The 16,424-nt window shown below is 42.9% G+C and overlaps 1 protein-coding gene across 1 annotated transcript; it reads right to left on the bottom strand.

The window, feature by feature from the left end:
• Positions 1 to 7,926: 7,926 nt before the first annotated feature.
• LOC134207056 (uncharacterized protein K02A2.6-like) lies at positions 7,927 to 12,089 on the bottom strand. The gene is made up of 2 exons (XM_062682784.1): positions 10,689 to 12,089; positions 7,927 to 10,527 (listed from the first exon to the last, which is right to left on the bottom strand). The coding sequence occupies exons 1-2, from the start codon at positions 12,087 to 12,089 to the stop codon at positions 7,927 to 7,929; spliced, it is 4,002 nt and encodes a 1,333-aa protein (XP_062538768.1).
• Between the last annotated feature and the right edge of the window lie 4,335 nt (positions 12,090 to 16,424).

Genomic DNA, 16,424 nt, shown 5'->3' with positions numbered 1-16,424 from the left:
AATGTTTTAAAAATTTGTTTGTCCCTATAATAGCTGTACTAGTTTTGAAACAATAATTTTAAGCCTGTGGCTTGTTTTTGCCTTTCTCGTATACTAAGTATACGGTAAAGGCTATATGATCGCTCCAAAAACAAACTTCTTATAGAAGGCTCGGAGACCCATAGTGTTATATACCAATCGACTCAGTTCGACGAATCGAGGTGATGTCTGTGTGTGTGTGTGTGTGTGTGTGTGTGTGTGTGTGTGTGTGTGTGTGTGTGCGCAAAACTACTCAACAAAATGTCACTCATTTTTCGGGCACTTATCCTCAACCGATTTGCTCGCAACAAGTTGCATTCGACGCAGAATCCTGTCCCATTGTTTCCTATTTGAAATTGGCCAGATCGGACTATGGGATCGAGAGTATTGGCCAAAATACAAATTCATTTGAAAAAATCGCGTAAAAAATGTCACTCATTTTTCGGGCACTTATCCTCAACCGATTTGCTCGCAACAAGTTGCATTCGACGCAGAATCTTGTCCCATTGTTTCCTATTTGAAATTGGCCAGATCGTACTATGGGATCAAAAGTTATGGCCAAAATACAAAATCATACGAAAAAATCGCGTAAAAAATGTCACTCATTTTTCGGGCACTTATCCTCAACCGATTTGCTCGCAACAAGTTGCATTCGACGCAGAATCCTGTTCCATTGTTTCCTATTTGAAATTGGCCAAATCGGACTATGGGATCAAAAGTTATGGCCAAAACACAAAATCATACGAAAAAATCGTGTAAAAAATGTCACTCTTTTTTCGGGCACTTATCCTCAACCGATTTGCTCGCAACAAGTTGCATTCGACGCAGAATCCTGTCCCATTATTTCCTATTTGAAATTGGCCAAATCGGACTGTGGGATCAAAAGTTATGGCCAAAACACAAAATCATACGAAAAAATCGTGTAAAAAATGTCACTCATTTTCCGGGCACTTATCCTCAACCGATTTGCTCGCAACAAGTTGCATTCGGCGCAGAATCCTGTCCCATTGTTTCCTATTCGAAATTGGCCAGATCGAACTATGGGATAGAAAGTTATGGCCAAAATACAAATTCATACGAAAAAATCGCGTAAAAAATGTCACTCATTTTCCGGGCACTTGTCCTCAATCGATTTGCTCACAACAAGTTGCATTCAACGTAGAATCGTGTCCCGTTGTTTCCTATTGAAAATTGGCCATATCGGACTATGGGATCGAAAGTTATGGCCAAAATACAAAATCATACGAAAAAATCGCGTAAAAAATGTCACTCATTTTTCGGGCACTTATCCTCAACCGATTTGCTCGCAACAAGTTGCATTCGACGCAGAATCCTGTCCCATTGTTTTCTATTTGAAATTGGCCAGATCGGACTATGGGATCAAAAGTTATGGCCAAAACACAAAATCATACGAAAAAATCGTGTAAAAAATGTCACTCATTTTTCGGGCACTTATCCTCAACCGATTTGCTCGTAACAAGTTGCATTCGACGCAGAATCCTGTTCCATTGTTTACTATTTGAAATTGGCCAGATCGGACTATGGGATCGAGAGTTATGGCCAAAACACAAAATCATACGAAAAAATCGCGTAAAAAATGTCACTCATTTTTCAGGCACTTATTCTCAACCGATTTGCTCGCAACAAATTGCATTCGACGCAAAATCCTTTCCCATTGTTTCCTATTGAAAATTGGACAGGTCGGACTATGGGATTGGAAGTTATGACCAAAATACCTTTTTTCATAAAAATCACAAAAAATGTCACCTATTTTTCGGACACCTAACCTTAATCGATTCACACGAAACAAGTTGCATTCGACGCAGAATCCTGTCCCATTGTTTCCTATTGAAAATTGGCTAGACCGGACTATGGGATCGGAAGTTATGGCCGAAACACCATTTTAGCCTTTTTATACGAAAAGGCTGTATGTTCGCTGCAAAAACCAAACTTTTACAGAAGGCCTGGAGACCCATAGTGTTATATACCAATCGATTCAGCTCGACGAACTGAGATGATGTCTCTGTCTCTCCCACTTCATACGGGAGTTTGGCAGAAAGACGGTCATGAGATTTATATCATAACAAATATTGCCCTCCGCTCGCGTGATGTGAATGACATTTTCGTTTTCTTTTTGTGTAGTCGGAACTTCAGTTCAACTAACATCCAAAAGTGATATCCTTAAAATATATGACTGGATGAAATAAAACAGGGTTATGTACGTCAAAAAGATTGGAAAAGGAACCAAAAATGTCGAAATTCTTATTAGCATATTGTAGATCAAGCTGAAAACCGAACCTAGGTCCCGCGAAATCGCATTTTCTCGCATTTCCGGATGTTGCAACTGCATCGCGAGTAGTGCGCAACTGTGCCATAGTCGGGCACCACTCGCGATGCAGTTGCGACATCCGGAAATGGGACAAAATATGATTTTCGGTTTTCAACTGGATCTACAATATCTTTGCCATAAATAATCTGATTTTCATAGAACGGACAAAGAAATTTGTCTTTTTTACTCCTAGCCACTAGCTCATCTTTTTTCAAGCACACACATTTTACGAAGGTCGAGAAAGGCACCATCACCGCTAGGTGGATTAATCTGGGTTTTTTACAACATTGTAGCTTATTTTTAATTATTTAGATGTGCTTAACCAATAGTTAAATATGTAAATAAAGCATATATTTTAAAATATGTTATATATGGCTTGTTTTATATCACTAGAACACATAACTTGGAAAGTGTCATGTGTCCCATCTGTAATAAAAGAGCAATCAGTTGGATTGTAGCAAACAGGTAACCATGAAAACTCTGCGCTTGTGAAGTGAGAGCCCATTAATGAAGGGATTCATTTTCATTTATTTAGTCTACATCTATACAGATAACACTGAATCAACAATTTGACGCCACAATACACGGTTCGAGGCCGCATCTCTCCATCCTCGAATACGCCCCACGCTCGCCAAGTCGTTCTGCACCTGGTCTGCCCATCTCGTTCGCTGCGCTCCACGTCGTCTCGTACCTGCCGGATCGGAAGCGAACACCATCTTTGCAGGGTTGCTGTCCGGCATTCTTGCAACATGCCCTGCCCATCGTACCCTTCCGGCTTTAGCTACCTTCTGGATACTGGGTTCGCCGTAGAGCTGGGCGAGCTCATGGTTCATTCTTCGCCGCCACACACCGTCTTCTTGTACACCGCCAAAGATGGTCCTAAGCACCCGTCTCTCGAATACTCCGAGTGCTTGCAAGTCCTCCTCGAGCATTGTCCATGTTTCATGTCCGTAGAGGACTACCGGTCTTATTAACGTCTTGTACATGACACATTTGGTGCGGTGGCGAATCTTTTTCGACCGCAGTTTCTTCTGGAGCCCGTAGTAGGCCCGACTTCCACAGATGATGCGCCTTCGTATTTCACGACTAACGTTGTTGTCAGCCGTTAGCAAGGATCCGAGGTAGACGAATTCCTCGACCACCTCGAAGGTATCCCCGTCTATCGTAACACTGCTTCCCAGGCGGACCCTGTCGCGCTCGGTTCCACCCACAAGCATGTACTTTGTCTTTGACGCATTCACCACCAGTCCAATTTTTGTTGCTTCACGTTTCAGGCGGGTGTACAGTTCTGCCACCTTTGCAAATGTTCGGCCGACAATGTCCATGTCATCCGCGAAGCAAATAAATTGACTGGATCTGTTGAAAATCGTACCCCGGCTGTTACACCCGGCTCTCCGCATGACACCTTCTAGCGCAATGTTGAACAACAGGCACGAAAGTCCATCACCTTGTCTTAGTCCCCGGCGCGATTCGAACGAACTGGAGTGTTCGCCCGAGATCTTCACACAGTTTTGCACACCATCCACCGTTGCTTTGATCAGTCTGGTAAGCTTTCCAGGGAAGCTGTTCTCGTCCATAATTTTCCATAGCTCTACGCGGTCTATACTGTCGTATGCCGCCTTGAAATCAACGAACAGATGGTGCGTTGGGACCTGGTATTCACGGCATTTTTGAAGGATTTGCCGTACAGTAAAGATCTGGTCCGTTGTCGAGCGGCCGTCAACGAAGCCGGCTTTCGCTTTCAGATTTAGAACATGTTGTCCTTACTTTAATCCAATGTTACTCGTCAACCGATGGTGTAGGGTCGAAGCTAGATGAGCGGAAAATGATCACAGTAGCCTGAATATGCGGAAGGTAGATAGCAGGGCAGATATACTCGGGCAAGGACCGGGAACAGTCGTAAAAATAAAGAGCTGTCTATTCGTGTGAAGTATAAGAGTTTTGTGTAGTTAATTGTACTCAAGTGACACCGTCTTGAAGTTCCCAAACGTTACAATTGGCGACGAGGATTAAAGATGGAAGAAACACATCAGATTCCACCGTTTCACTGTGAAACCATAGAGAAAAGCAAGATTTCTCGAGAATGGGAATCGTGGAAATGGTCGTTGCAATGTTATTTTGATGCATATAGCATTGTTGATCAAAAGATGAAGCGTGCAAAGTTACTCCATTTGGGTGGAGTGGAACTCCAAAGAATTTTCCGTAGTCTACCTGACCACGATAAAACACCCTTGGTGACATTGCAACCAAAAGTTTACGATTTGGCTATCGAGCTTCTTGATTCATATTTTTAAGCGGGTCGGCAAGATGTGATCGAAAGACGAAAGCTAAGAAAACTAAAACAGGAACACAATGAGAAATTTTCTCATTTTGTCATTCGTCTCCGCCAGCAAGTACTGAATTGCGGCTTCGAAAAATATTCGGTTGAGGTAGGAGAAATTTTGAAAGAAATTTATTTGATTGATGTTGTAGTGGAAAACTGTCGGTCAGATGAGCTCCGTAAAGCAATACTTAAAAAGGATCAAACGCTCAGAGAAATAGAAGAAATTGCTGCAACAATTGAAAACACTGATCAACAGTTGAAAGATTTAAAAGAAAGTGATTTCTCAAGTAATACTCAAGTTTATGGAATCGGTAGCGCACGCAGAATTACACCTACGACTAAGAAATTTCCCATAAGTAATGGTAAGAATTAAGCACGCATAAAAAAAAAATGAAAACCTTGTTATAATTTTAATGTTGTTTTAATAACTAATTTTTTTTTATAGGAAGAGATCGATCACAGCGATTTGGGAATACATTAAAACGGACGCGAGGATCATTTGGTCAAAAGAACGAAAAGTTAGCTTGCTACTCGTGCGGTCAAGAAGGGCATTTTTCTAAGTCACCAGAATGCCCAGCAAAGGGACGCACGTGTCGTGGTGTCGCGGTTTGGACCATTTTGAAGCAATGTGTAGAAAACGTGATCATAATTCTGTAGCCGGAGAAAAAACAAAAGAACGAAGGGTTTACGAAGTGGAACATATACCTGTTAGCAAGAAACTGTGTGATGAAGAGCAAGAAAGTAACTCGGAAGGTTCAACAAAGGTGTACTACGCTTTCTATGGTGGCAACGAAAGTAATATTTTGGATTGCACAGTTGGTGGTGTACCAATGGAAGTGTTGATTGATTCGGGCGCCGACGCAAACCTAATTCGAATAGAGACGTGGGAAATGTTGAAGAATGAGAAGGTTCAGGTTATGAAGTCGACAAAAGGATGTTCAAGAGTACTGAAGGGTTATGGTAGTGACAAACCGCTTTCCGTTGTCGGAACGTTTGAGACCGAGGTCTCCATTGGAGGAAAAGTCGTAGTTGCGGAATTTTTCGTCGTGAGAGATGGCCAAAAGGATATTTTGGGAGACCTGACTGCTAAAACGCTAGGAGTGCTGAAAGTAGGAATCGACATCAATAACGTGGCCACCGAACTCAAACCCTTCAGTAAAATAAAAGATACCTAAGCACAAATCCGAATTATCCCAGGTGCGAGGCCGGTTTTCCAACCGTTGCGTAGAATACCAATACCTATGGAAGAAGCTGTGAATAACAAGTTAGAGCAATTACTCAAATGGGACATTGTTGAAGTAAAACAAGGACCAGCAACATGGGTGTTACCTCTAGTAATTGTTGGAAAAGCATCAGGCGAGCCAAGAATTTGACTTGATTTACGACGTGTTAATGAGGCTGTAGTTCGAGAACATTTCCCAATGCCAGTTGTTGACCAGTACTTGGCAAGGCTGGGAAAGGGAAAGATGAGGAGTAAGCTCGATATCAGAGAAGCGTTTCACCAAGTAGAACTAGAAGAAGATTCGAGAGACATTACTACGTTCATAACAAATCGCGGGTTGTTCAGATTCAAGAGGCTTCCTTTCGGATTGGTAACAGCCCCAGAAATTTTTCAGCGCATTATGGAGGAAATGCTTTCAGGTTGCGAGGGAACTTATTGGTACCTTGATGATGTCATAATTGAAGGAGAAACAAAAGAGATACACGACAGAAACTTGAATAAGGTAGATGTATATTGAAAAAAAAAGAAGAAAAAAAAATCATAAATACTTACATTGAATAAATAAAATTAAAATTATATAATTGAATTTTAGGTGCTTCAAAGACTCAAAGAAAAAGGTGTAGAATTAAATTGGGCTAAATGTGAGCTTGGGGTTACACGACTAGAGTTTCTAGGGCATCGCATATCTAACGCATATCTAACGTAGTTTTCTTGGTTTGGTGAATTATATGAACAAGTTCATACCGGACCTAGCTTCTGTGGCTGAGCCTCTGCGAGAGCTTGGATTTTTCTCTGTGAATGACAAAACAATCGTAATGGCTGATGCCAGTCCAACTGGACTTGGAGCAGTGTTACTTCAAGAAAACACAGAAGGAGTATCACGTGTAATATGCTTTGCCTCAAAATCTCTGACCGAAACTGAACGTCGGTACTGCCAAACAGAAAGAGAGGCGTTGGCATTAGTCTGGAGTGTCGAGCGATTCAGTATGTATTTATATGGCAGGCATTTCAACTTAATAACGGATTGTAAAGCTCTACAATATTTATTTACTCCACGATCAAGACCATGCGCTCGAATTGAGCGATGGGTATTACGTTTACAATCTTTCGACTATCAAGTAATACATATTCCAGGACCTCAAAACATTGCATATTGCCTTTCCCGTCTATCAACTGTACCAAGGGGCCCTCCTTAACCGTGCGGTAAGACGCGCGGCTACAAAGCAAGACCATGCTGAGGGTGGCTGGGTTCGATTCCCGGTGCCGGTCTAGGCAATTTTCGGCTTGGAAATTGTCTCGACTTCCCTGGGCATAAAAGTATAATCATGTTAGCCTCATGATATACGAATGCAAAAATGATAACCTGGCTAAGAAACCGCGCAGTTAATAACTGTGGAAGTGCTTAATGAACACTAAGCTGCGAGGCGGCTCTGTCCCAGTGTGGGGATGTAATGCCAATAAGAAGAAGAAGAAGAAGAAGATCATATGCCTTTGATCCTGCGGAGGAGTTAATAATTAGAGAAATTGCTGAATTGGCAAGCTCATCAGTAGCGTTGAAGTGGATTGAAATCAAAAACGAAAGTGAGAAAGATGAAGAGATATCAGAAGTTATAGAAATGCTTGAAAGTGGAAAAGATCAGAATATGCCTTTGGTTTTCAAAGTGATTGCGAATGAGTTGTCCATCATTGATACGGTTCTGTTAAGAATAGATAGGATTGTCATACCCCGTAGTTTACGTCAACGTGTTTTACAAATCGGTCATGAAGGTCATCCTGGAGTAAGAATGATGAAAAGCCATTTGAGGACAAATGTGTGGTGGCCGAAGATGGTGTAAGGATTTCGGATTTCGAACACGGTGATAACAGTATAATAATTTGGATCTTCTCTATTATCAAGAACACTCACGTCTGTCCCATACAATGGCCGTCACTTCAATCCCCCTTCCTATCCTCTCTCTCACCCCCGTTACATACTCTCTCCTGCTATACCCGGTTGTGCCGACTCTCCCTAACGTACATTGCACGAGGGGTGCGTCACTCCCTACATCCCCCTTGAAACTTCTTAATGTAATGTGTCATGTAATTATCGAACCAATATGGCTCCTTTCGTTTCCGCTTCTCTGGTGGAGCTGGCGATGGTGCTTTGAAGGTTTCTGCAGGTATCTCATTAGAGGAACCCGGGACCGGATCGTTTTGACGTTTGTATCTTTCTTCTCCTGCATTACTGACATTTGAAGTTGCTGGCTCTGGTTTTCCTATCTTCTTGATGTGAGCCGTGTTTCTTCTGTACTCTTTGCCATTCGACAGAGATTTAATTATCACATCCGCTCCCTGCTTCCTAATGACCACGAATTCCTCATTCATGAATGCTGTACTCAATTTGTTGTCCCTTATCATTCGTTTGAGAAGTACAGTATCACCAACGACAATATCCTTTACCGTTGCACGTCTTGTGGCATCGCTGTACTCCCTACCTTTCTCGTTTCGAATTGAGTCCTGATCTCTTGTATCCTCGTCATTTTCCCAAGAATCTGTCAAATGTGGAAGTTTTGTGCGGATTTTCCGTCCAAACATCAGTTCGGCTGGGGACTTGCCGGTGGTGGAGTGAACCGAAGCACGATACGTAAGAAGAAATTTCCGAAGTTCCAATCGCCAGTCCTGTCCAAGTTCCTGCGAAATTTGCAGCCGCTTGAGAATTGTTCTGTTTTGGCGCTCCACCTCTCCGTTCATTTGAGGCCAATACGGAACCGTGTTGATGAGCTTGATGCCGTAGTCTCGACAGAATTCGAAGAACTGTTCACAATTCTTACTCAACTGTGGAGCATTATCTGCGGTGAGAGTAACAGGGACACCAAAACGACAAAATATTGTACGGAGCTCGTCAATGGTGCATTCTGCTGTAATTTTAGTCATCTCACACACTTCAAAATACCTGCTGTAGTAGTCTACAACTACCAACAGGTATTGACCTTCCGGTAGAGGGCCCAGAAAATCTATAGCTATGTCTTGCCATGGACCCGATGGCAAATCCCGTCGACTCATTGGCTCTGGGGCGTCTGGCGCAGACACGAGCATACATCCTCTACATTTCTTAACATAAACCTCAACATCTTTATCCATCCTGGGCCACCAAACTGCTACACGTAAATGATTTTTCATCATACGGACGCCAGGATGACCCTCGTGGGCTAGGGACAGTACCTTGTCCCTCAGAGATTTGGGGACAACAATACGATCCCCTCGCATCAAGACGTTGCCGACCTGGCAAAGCTCTTGTGCAATTACGCGGTATTCTGTTGGAAGCTCAAATAGACGATCGCACGCAATCTTATTCAAAAGCTGCTGTATCTCTTCGTCCTGTTTGGATACAGTCTCGATTTCTTCCCATCTCACGGCAGCATTTATTGCCGCAACTGTTGCTACTTCGTTCACAAACAGCTCCTCAGAGTAATCAAAAGGCTCGGGCTCCAATGTTGATAGTCGTGAAAGGACATCTGCAACATTCTTTTCGCCTGCTATGTGCTTAAGGGAATAGTCGAAAGCTTGTAAACGCAACACCCATCTTTCTATCCTGGCACAAGCTTTTGAACGTGACGTGAAAAGATATTGAAGGGCTTTACAGTCTGTCACGAGGTCGAATCTTTTGCCAAAAAGATACATTTGGAATCGTTCGACCCCCCAAACGGCAGCCAACGCTTCCTTCTCTGTTTGGCAGTACCGTTTCTCGGTCCTGGTAAGCGATTTAGAAGCATAACATATAACCCGATGTACTCCAGTCTCGTTTGTCTGGACTAGTACAGCTCCCAGTGCAGTGGGGCTCGCATCCACTATTACAGAAGTAGAATGATCTGTATTGAAATGCCCCAAGCTCGCTTCATTCGACAGTGGATTTTTGATTCCCTCAAACGATGTTTGATGTTCAGTTGACCATTCAAATTGAGTATCTCTTTCAGTCAGTCTTCTGAGTGGTTCATCTAAAGTAGCCAAATTATTGATGAATTTATGCATGTAATTCGCCAGACTTAAAAAGCTTTTCACTTCGGAAGCATTCTCCGGCCTTCTGAATGATACGAGTGCATCAACTTTAGAGGGATAAGGACGAATCCCTTTGTCCGAAATTACGTGCCCGATGAATTGAAGCTCAGACACCCCAATAATACATTTTTCGTTATTTAGTATCACGCCCCTTTCGTGCAAACGTTCATAAACATTGTCCAAACGTAGGTTGTGTTGCTTCAAATCATCACCTTCTATGTAAATATCGTCCAAGTAGCAAACCGTACCGTCGCATCCGGCCAATATCTCTTCCATTACTTTTTGGAAGATTTCCGGTGCAGATACTAAGCCAAATGGCAGCCGCTTGAATCGAAAAAGTCCGCGACTAGTAATGAAAGTTGTGACGTCACGCGATTCTGGAGCCAATTCTGTTTGTAAGAAAGCGTCGCGGATGTCGAGTTTACTACGGAATTTGCCCTTCCCAATACGCGCGAGTAACTCATCAACGACCGGCATGGGATGCCGCTCTCGCAGTACTGCTTCGTTCACGCGCCTCAAATCCAAGCATACACGGGGCTCACCATTCGCTTTACCCACAACAACCAACGGCGATACCCAGCTGGTAGGTCCCGTTTTGACCTAAAAAAATAATATTACGTCTTAAATTTCGCAAATATTTAAAACTATCAAATTCTATTGTTGCTTTATGAAAAAGTTAATCATTTCAAACAATTGGATGTTTATTCAGATAATAATTGCAACGACAACGTAAATCAATGTCTAAAACTAGGAACATTCACCTCTATGATATCTTGTGCCAATAACTGATCCAATTTATCCTTCACTGCCGTCTCGTATGGAAGCGGTATGCGTCTGACCGGTTGGAATACCGGTTTGAATGCAGGATCCATATGGATCTGCACTTGAACATCCTTAATCTTTCCGAATGGGGTGCTCCTCTTTTCCAGCTTATTAATTTCAATGCCAATTCTCAGGACTCCGAGGGCTTTCGCAGTCGCGTCACCCATAATGCACCGCTGCCCTTCCTGTACGACAAAGAACTTTGCCAATTCTGTCCTGTTTCCTACCTTGATCTCGGTGCGGAATGACCCCAACACATTCAAAGCTACGTTGCTTCCATATCCTTTTATTACTTCCTGACATCCTTTCCGCATCTCGTAAACGTTGATTCTCTGTTGTTTTAGCTTTTCCCATGCTGTAGCGTGAATCAAATTTACATCGGATCCAGCATCCACCAACAACTCCAACAGAACACCACCGACCTTACATTCAATGACGTTTGTGTCATTTCCGAAATGGAAGCAATAGTAAGATTTCGGCTCTTCCACTTTGGTCGCTGTGCCGTCTGCCGATGAGTCATCGTTGGTGGGCTCTTGGTAACACCTTTCTACTAACCGCACTTTCTTCGTTCCCTTAGGTGTGAAGCTTTTCGTAAAGCGTTTCTTGCTCGGCATCCTGCATACAGCTTCAAAATGCCCTGTTTTCTTGCAGCGGCGACATGGTTGATCCCTCGCCTTGCATTCCGTAGAAGACGCTATGTGTCCTTGCGTCCCGCAATTAAAACACGTGATCTCTCGGCTGTTTTGAAACTTTCGATTACGTCCGACGACTGATCTGTACTTATCCCGATGAGATTCCACTCGGAACACTTTTTCCTGTGCTGGTTCTTTGACATTGATGGACGTCAAATCGCTCATTTGTTGTTCCACTCCTTCCATCATAGCACCCATAGCTTCAACCTCTGCCAACGTAGCATCTCTCTGCAGGATACGGCGTCGTAGCTCTTCCGATATACAACCTTCCACAATAATGTATATCATGAAAATCTCGGTCAGTACTTCACGCGCTTCCGGAGAATATTTCTCCAAACCACAATCTGCCAGCTGTTGTCTTATGCGGAGCACGAAATGGGTAAATCTTTCGTTCTTCTCCTGGCGAATTTTTCTCAACCGACTCCGTTCCAGAATGTACTGTCTTCCTGGCTCGAAATATTCATCCAATTTGGACACCGCCACGTCGTACCAGTTTGCTTTGATTGAAACAATCGGCAACTTATCGACGTCTGGTAGGTTCTCGTAGACTCGTTGAAGCTGTTTTCCGCCAAAGTGCAATAGTTTGGCACGCATTTTTCTCTGATCCGCAATATCATAGGCATCGAAGTATATTTCCAGCTTTTCCATTCCTTCGCCAGTTGGTTCTTTTCGATCTCCTCACAACGAAATGGAGGGACCGGGCGAGATTCATCAATCTGTGGAATGCATTATATGTAAATAATTGATATACTTAACTGAGCGAAGTTGACTGAACCTAACTCAAAACCAATAATAAAAGTTCCCAATATTTATATTTCTTCTGGTTCAAAACTTCTTACTTTAACAAAACAGTTTTTTTTAGAGTGAGCAAATGTCAACAGCATCAAAACCAAAATACGTTACCAATCGTTACTTCGACAAAATGCTACCCCTACCAAGAAAACGTTCAATTTTACGCACATTTTTCAGTTGTTGCTTCGTATGTGTCCCAGCACTTATCTGCATTCCAGTAGTCACACACATACATGGAATTGATTCCTTAGAGCGATTCACTGTGTGTTTACGAAAGCAATTTATATAGTCATTCAAGGCAATGGTTCCTCAGAACGTTTTTTCTTCATGCTTCCATAGCAATTCATCATCCTCAGATGCACTTCTCACTCCTCAGAGCGATCCACCTTGTGACACTCTAGCTCCTCAGAGCGCTCACAGACGGTGTTCCTCAGAACACCACTGCTTACTTCAGATTCAGAGGCATGTCTCCCGACAACAGTTTTGCCAACAGTTTCTTTTTTTTCTCGCTTCTGATGCACTTCTCAAAGCACATTACTGCTCTCTAATTCTGCACGTGTATGTATGTGTGAGAGTCGGTCAAATCCAATTCTACAGCATTTTCTTTTTTTTTCAACCTAACCTATCTTTTCCCGGTACTATGTCCTGTAGCATAACCAAAGAATCAGCTCCACCAGTTGTTTTTTTTTTTGAAAACTATTTCAATCAATTCCAGCGTTACTCACCAGCTTTTCCATCATCCTCGTCGCCAGATGTAAGGATTTCGGATTTCGAACACGGTGATAACAGTATAATAATTTGGATCTTCTCTATTATCAAGAACACTCACGTCTGTCCCATACAATGGCCGTCACTTCAATCCCCCTTCCTATCCTCTCTCTCACCCCCGTTACATACTCTCTCTCCTGCTATACCCGGTTGTGCCGACGTACATTGCACGAGGGGTGCGTCACTCCCTACAGATGGATTACGACATAGAAAAGTTTGTTAAAAAATTGTAGAGGATGTACGCTAGTATCGGCTCCGAATCCGCCAGAACCAATGATAAGAAGAGAACTCCCGGCACAGCCATGGACAGACGTTGCAGTTGACTTCCTGGGCCTACTACCTGAAGGTCAATACTTGCTGGTGGTTATTGATTATTATAGCCGTTTTATGGAAGTGTGTGAAATGACGGAAATAACTGCTTCGGAGACTATACAGGAATTGGCAACAATTTTCGGTAGGTATGGCCTACCAGTGACACTAAGGGCAGATAACGGCCCACAATTTAGTGAAAAATGTGACGAATTCCGTGAATTCTGTGAGGATAGCGGAATAACGCACATCAATACGATACCATTTTGGCCTTCCATGAATGGAGAAGTAGAAAGGCAGAATAGATCGCTTCTCAAGAGATTAAGTATTGCGCAAGAGCTTGGAAAAGATTGGAGGGTGGAGCTACGGAAGTATATTCTAACATACCATTCATCAAGTCATAGTACTACCGGAAAGTCCCTGCAGAGCTTATGTTTGGAAGAAAGATAAGGAGCAAGTTACCAATAGTACCACCATTGGCAATAGAAGATGGAGAAATACGTGATCGAGATAAGGTTTCCAAAGTAAAAGGTAAAATTTATGCGGATAACCGAAGAAAAGCTAAGGAGAGCGACATCGAAGTAGGAGATCGAGTTTTGGCTAAAAGAATGAAGAAAAACAACAAACTGGAAACTGATTTCTCACCAGAGGAATATGAAGTTGTTCGCAGAGTAGGCGGGGACACTACGGTTCGTTCGTGTGAATCTGGAAAAGAGTATCGACGAGTTGTAACCCATCTGAAGAAGATTGACTCACCTTGCTCGTCGGATTCGTTAACGGAAATGGATAGTGGAAGTTGTAGAGAAAAACGTGTAAGAACTCAGCCCATTAGACATAAGGATTATATACCACACTAATATAATAAAAGCAAGGAGGGATTGTAGGGTCGAAGCTAGATGAGCGGAAAATGATCACAGTAGCCTGAATATGCGGAAGGTAGATAGCAGGGCAGATATACTCGGGCAAGGACCGGGAACAGTCGTAAAAATAAAGAGCTGTCTATTCGTGTGAAGTATAAGAGTTTTGTGTAGTTAATTGTACTCAAGTGACACCGTCTTGAAGTTCCCAAACGTTACAGATGGTGCCGATCTGCAAGACAAAACTAACTTCTACAGCCAACTCAATGCCGCCGTAGATAGAATTCCAAAGTGCGCTGCAGATATTACCAAAGATGGCAGCGTGGAATAGCAGTGGAACGTCAGCGAGGATACTGTGGTAGTAGCGGATTGTGTTAAAATAATAATCAAAGACACGAAATGGAAGCATGAATTATTTGAATGAGATTTGAATTTCTAAATCGAAGCAATCGGCGTTCGAATAGTAGGCGCCCATTAGCACACGAATATGAGTTCAACAAAGTAAGAGACGATACTAATCCGAATATTGGGTACATCGTCTATGTATCACTAGCGCTACTCGTTCTGTCAGAACATACTTGTGAGTACACAGCCCATGACAATTCAAATATTCGACGGATGTCCTAAGGATATTCGCTCGGCCCCGACATGGCGCTACTACCACAGATACCGACCCAAATGATTAGCTGAACCGCTGGATCGAGTTTCTGTCAAGTCATCAGCGATGATCTACCTAGGGTTCAGCGTAGAACACGCGTCAATACCGATAGTTCATCATTGCTAGAGGTTGAAGCACCAGAGGTGGAGATGCTCAAACCTTACCTCATTATTTATTCACCCTAAGACCGGAGTGGCCTCTACAGACGTCTCCGTTCAGCACGGTCCATGGCTGTACATTAGACTGGCCCAGGAAACAAAAAGTGGTCTAATTCCACGGGGCACCCCCCAGGATTGTGTCTTTGGGTGAGAAAATCAATCTCTGAAAATTTCAGCTCAATCGCTTGTTGCATAAGCTGGCGCATTTGATTTGAAGTTTGTATGGGGATTTCAGCCAAAATGTATAGGAAAATACACCTCCGTCACTCATTCGATCTGGAAATTGGTTCTGATTGCTCGATTGACCTCAGAATTGCAAAAACGGCAGTTGGTATGCTACAGAACAATTTCACAGAACATTGTATGATGATTAAATGAACTTTTATATAGGTTTCGGCTGATGCGATTCGATAAAAAAAACCCAAAAATACACAAATCAGCTCCTAATAAATCAGCCGAAAATTATATAAAAGTTCATTTAATCATCATGCAATGTTCTGTGAAATTGTTCTGTAGCATACCAACTGCCGTTTTTGCAATTCTGAGGTCAATCGAGCAATCAGAACCAATTTCCAGATCGAATGAGTGACGGAGGTGTATTTTCCTATACATTTTGGCTGAAATCCCCATACAAACTTCAAATCAAATGCGCCAGCTTATGCAACAAGCGATTGAGCTGAAATTTTCAGAGATTGATTTTCTCACCCAAAGATACAATTCTGGGGGGTGCCCCGTGGAATTCGACAACATTTTTTTCTCCCCATAGTAATCTGGGCCAGTCTACTGTACATCGCCAACCACGCAGCCAACGGATTGTTTTTTTTTTTCAAACTTGAAATTAAGTTCAACACAGACCTTCGAATGGTCCGCAAATCGTATTTCACCTGATTGATCCAAATTGCTTGCTGCGCACTTGCCTTCTTGTGCCCGTCGGATCGATGTTGAGAACCATTTTTATCTGGTTAACGTCTTTCCTTTCAAAAACTTCAACTGCGCGTTGGTCCTCCACGAGCATCGTCCAGGTCTCGTGTCCGTAGAGAGGACTACCGGTCTAATGAGCGTTTTGTAGATAATCAGTTTGGTACGGCGGCGAATTCTATTCGGTCATTGCGGAGTCCAAAGTGTGTACGATTCTCAGACAACATCGTCTCTGCCGTCAGGACGCAGAGTGGTGGAACAGAGATTGAGTGCACCTCCGTACGCCCTAGAAGCGGATCCTTCGCCACGCAGGTTGCATGCAGGTTACCGGCCACGGAAGCCAAAAAGTTCGAAAAGCGAGGGGACATGAAGATCGGCAGGTATGTATGCCCAGTAGGGTGGTTCAAAAAATCGATTTTGCTCCACAGTACTCATCTGATTCTTTACATCAGCTCAGCTTTACATAGCTCATTTGGATTAAAACTGATTTAGCACAAGCCGTTTCAAGTTTGCATGCAAATTA

This window comes from Armigeres subalbatus, chromosome 1 (assembly GCF_024139115.2).
Source record: "Armigeres subalbatus isolate Guangzhou_Male chromosome 1, GZ_Asu_2, whole genome shotgun sequence".
Lineage (NCBI taxonomy): Eukaryota > Metazoa > Arthropoda > Insecta > Diptera > Culicidae > Armigeres > Armigeres subalbatus.
This window is presented reverse-complemented; position numbering and strand designations above follow the sequence as displayed.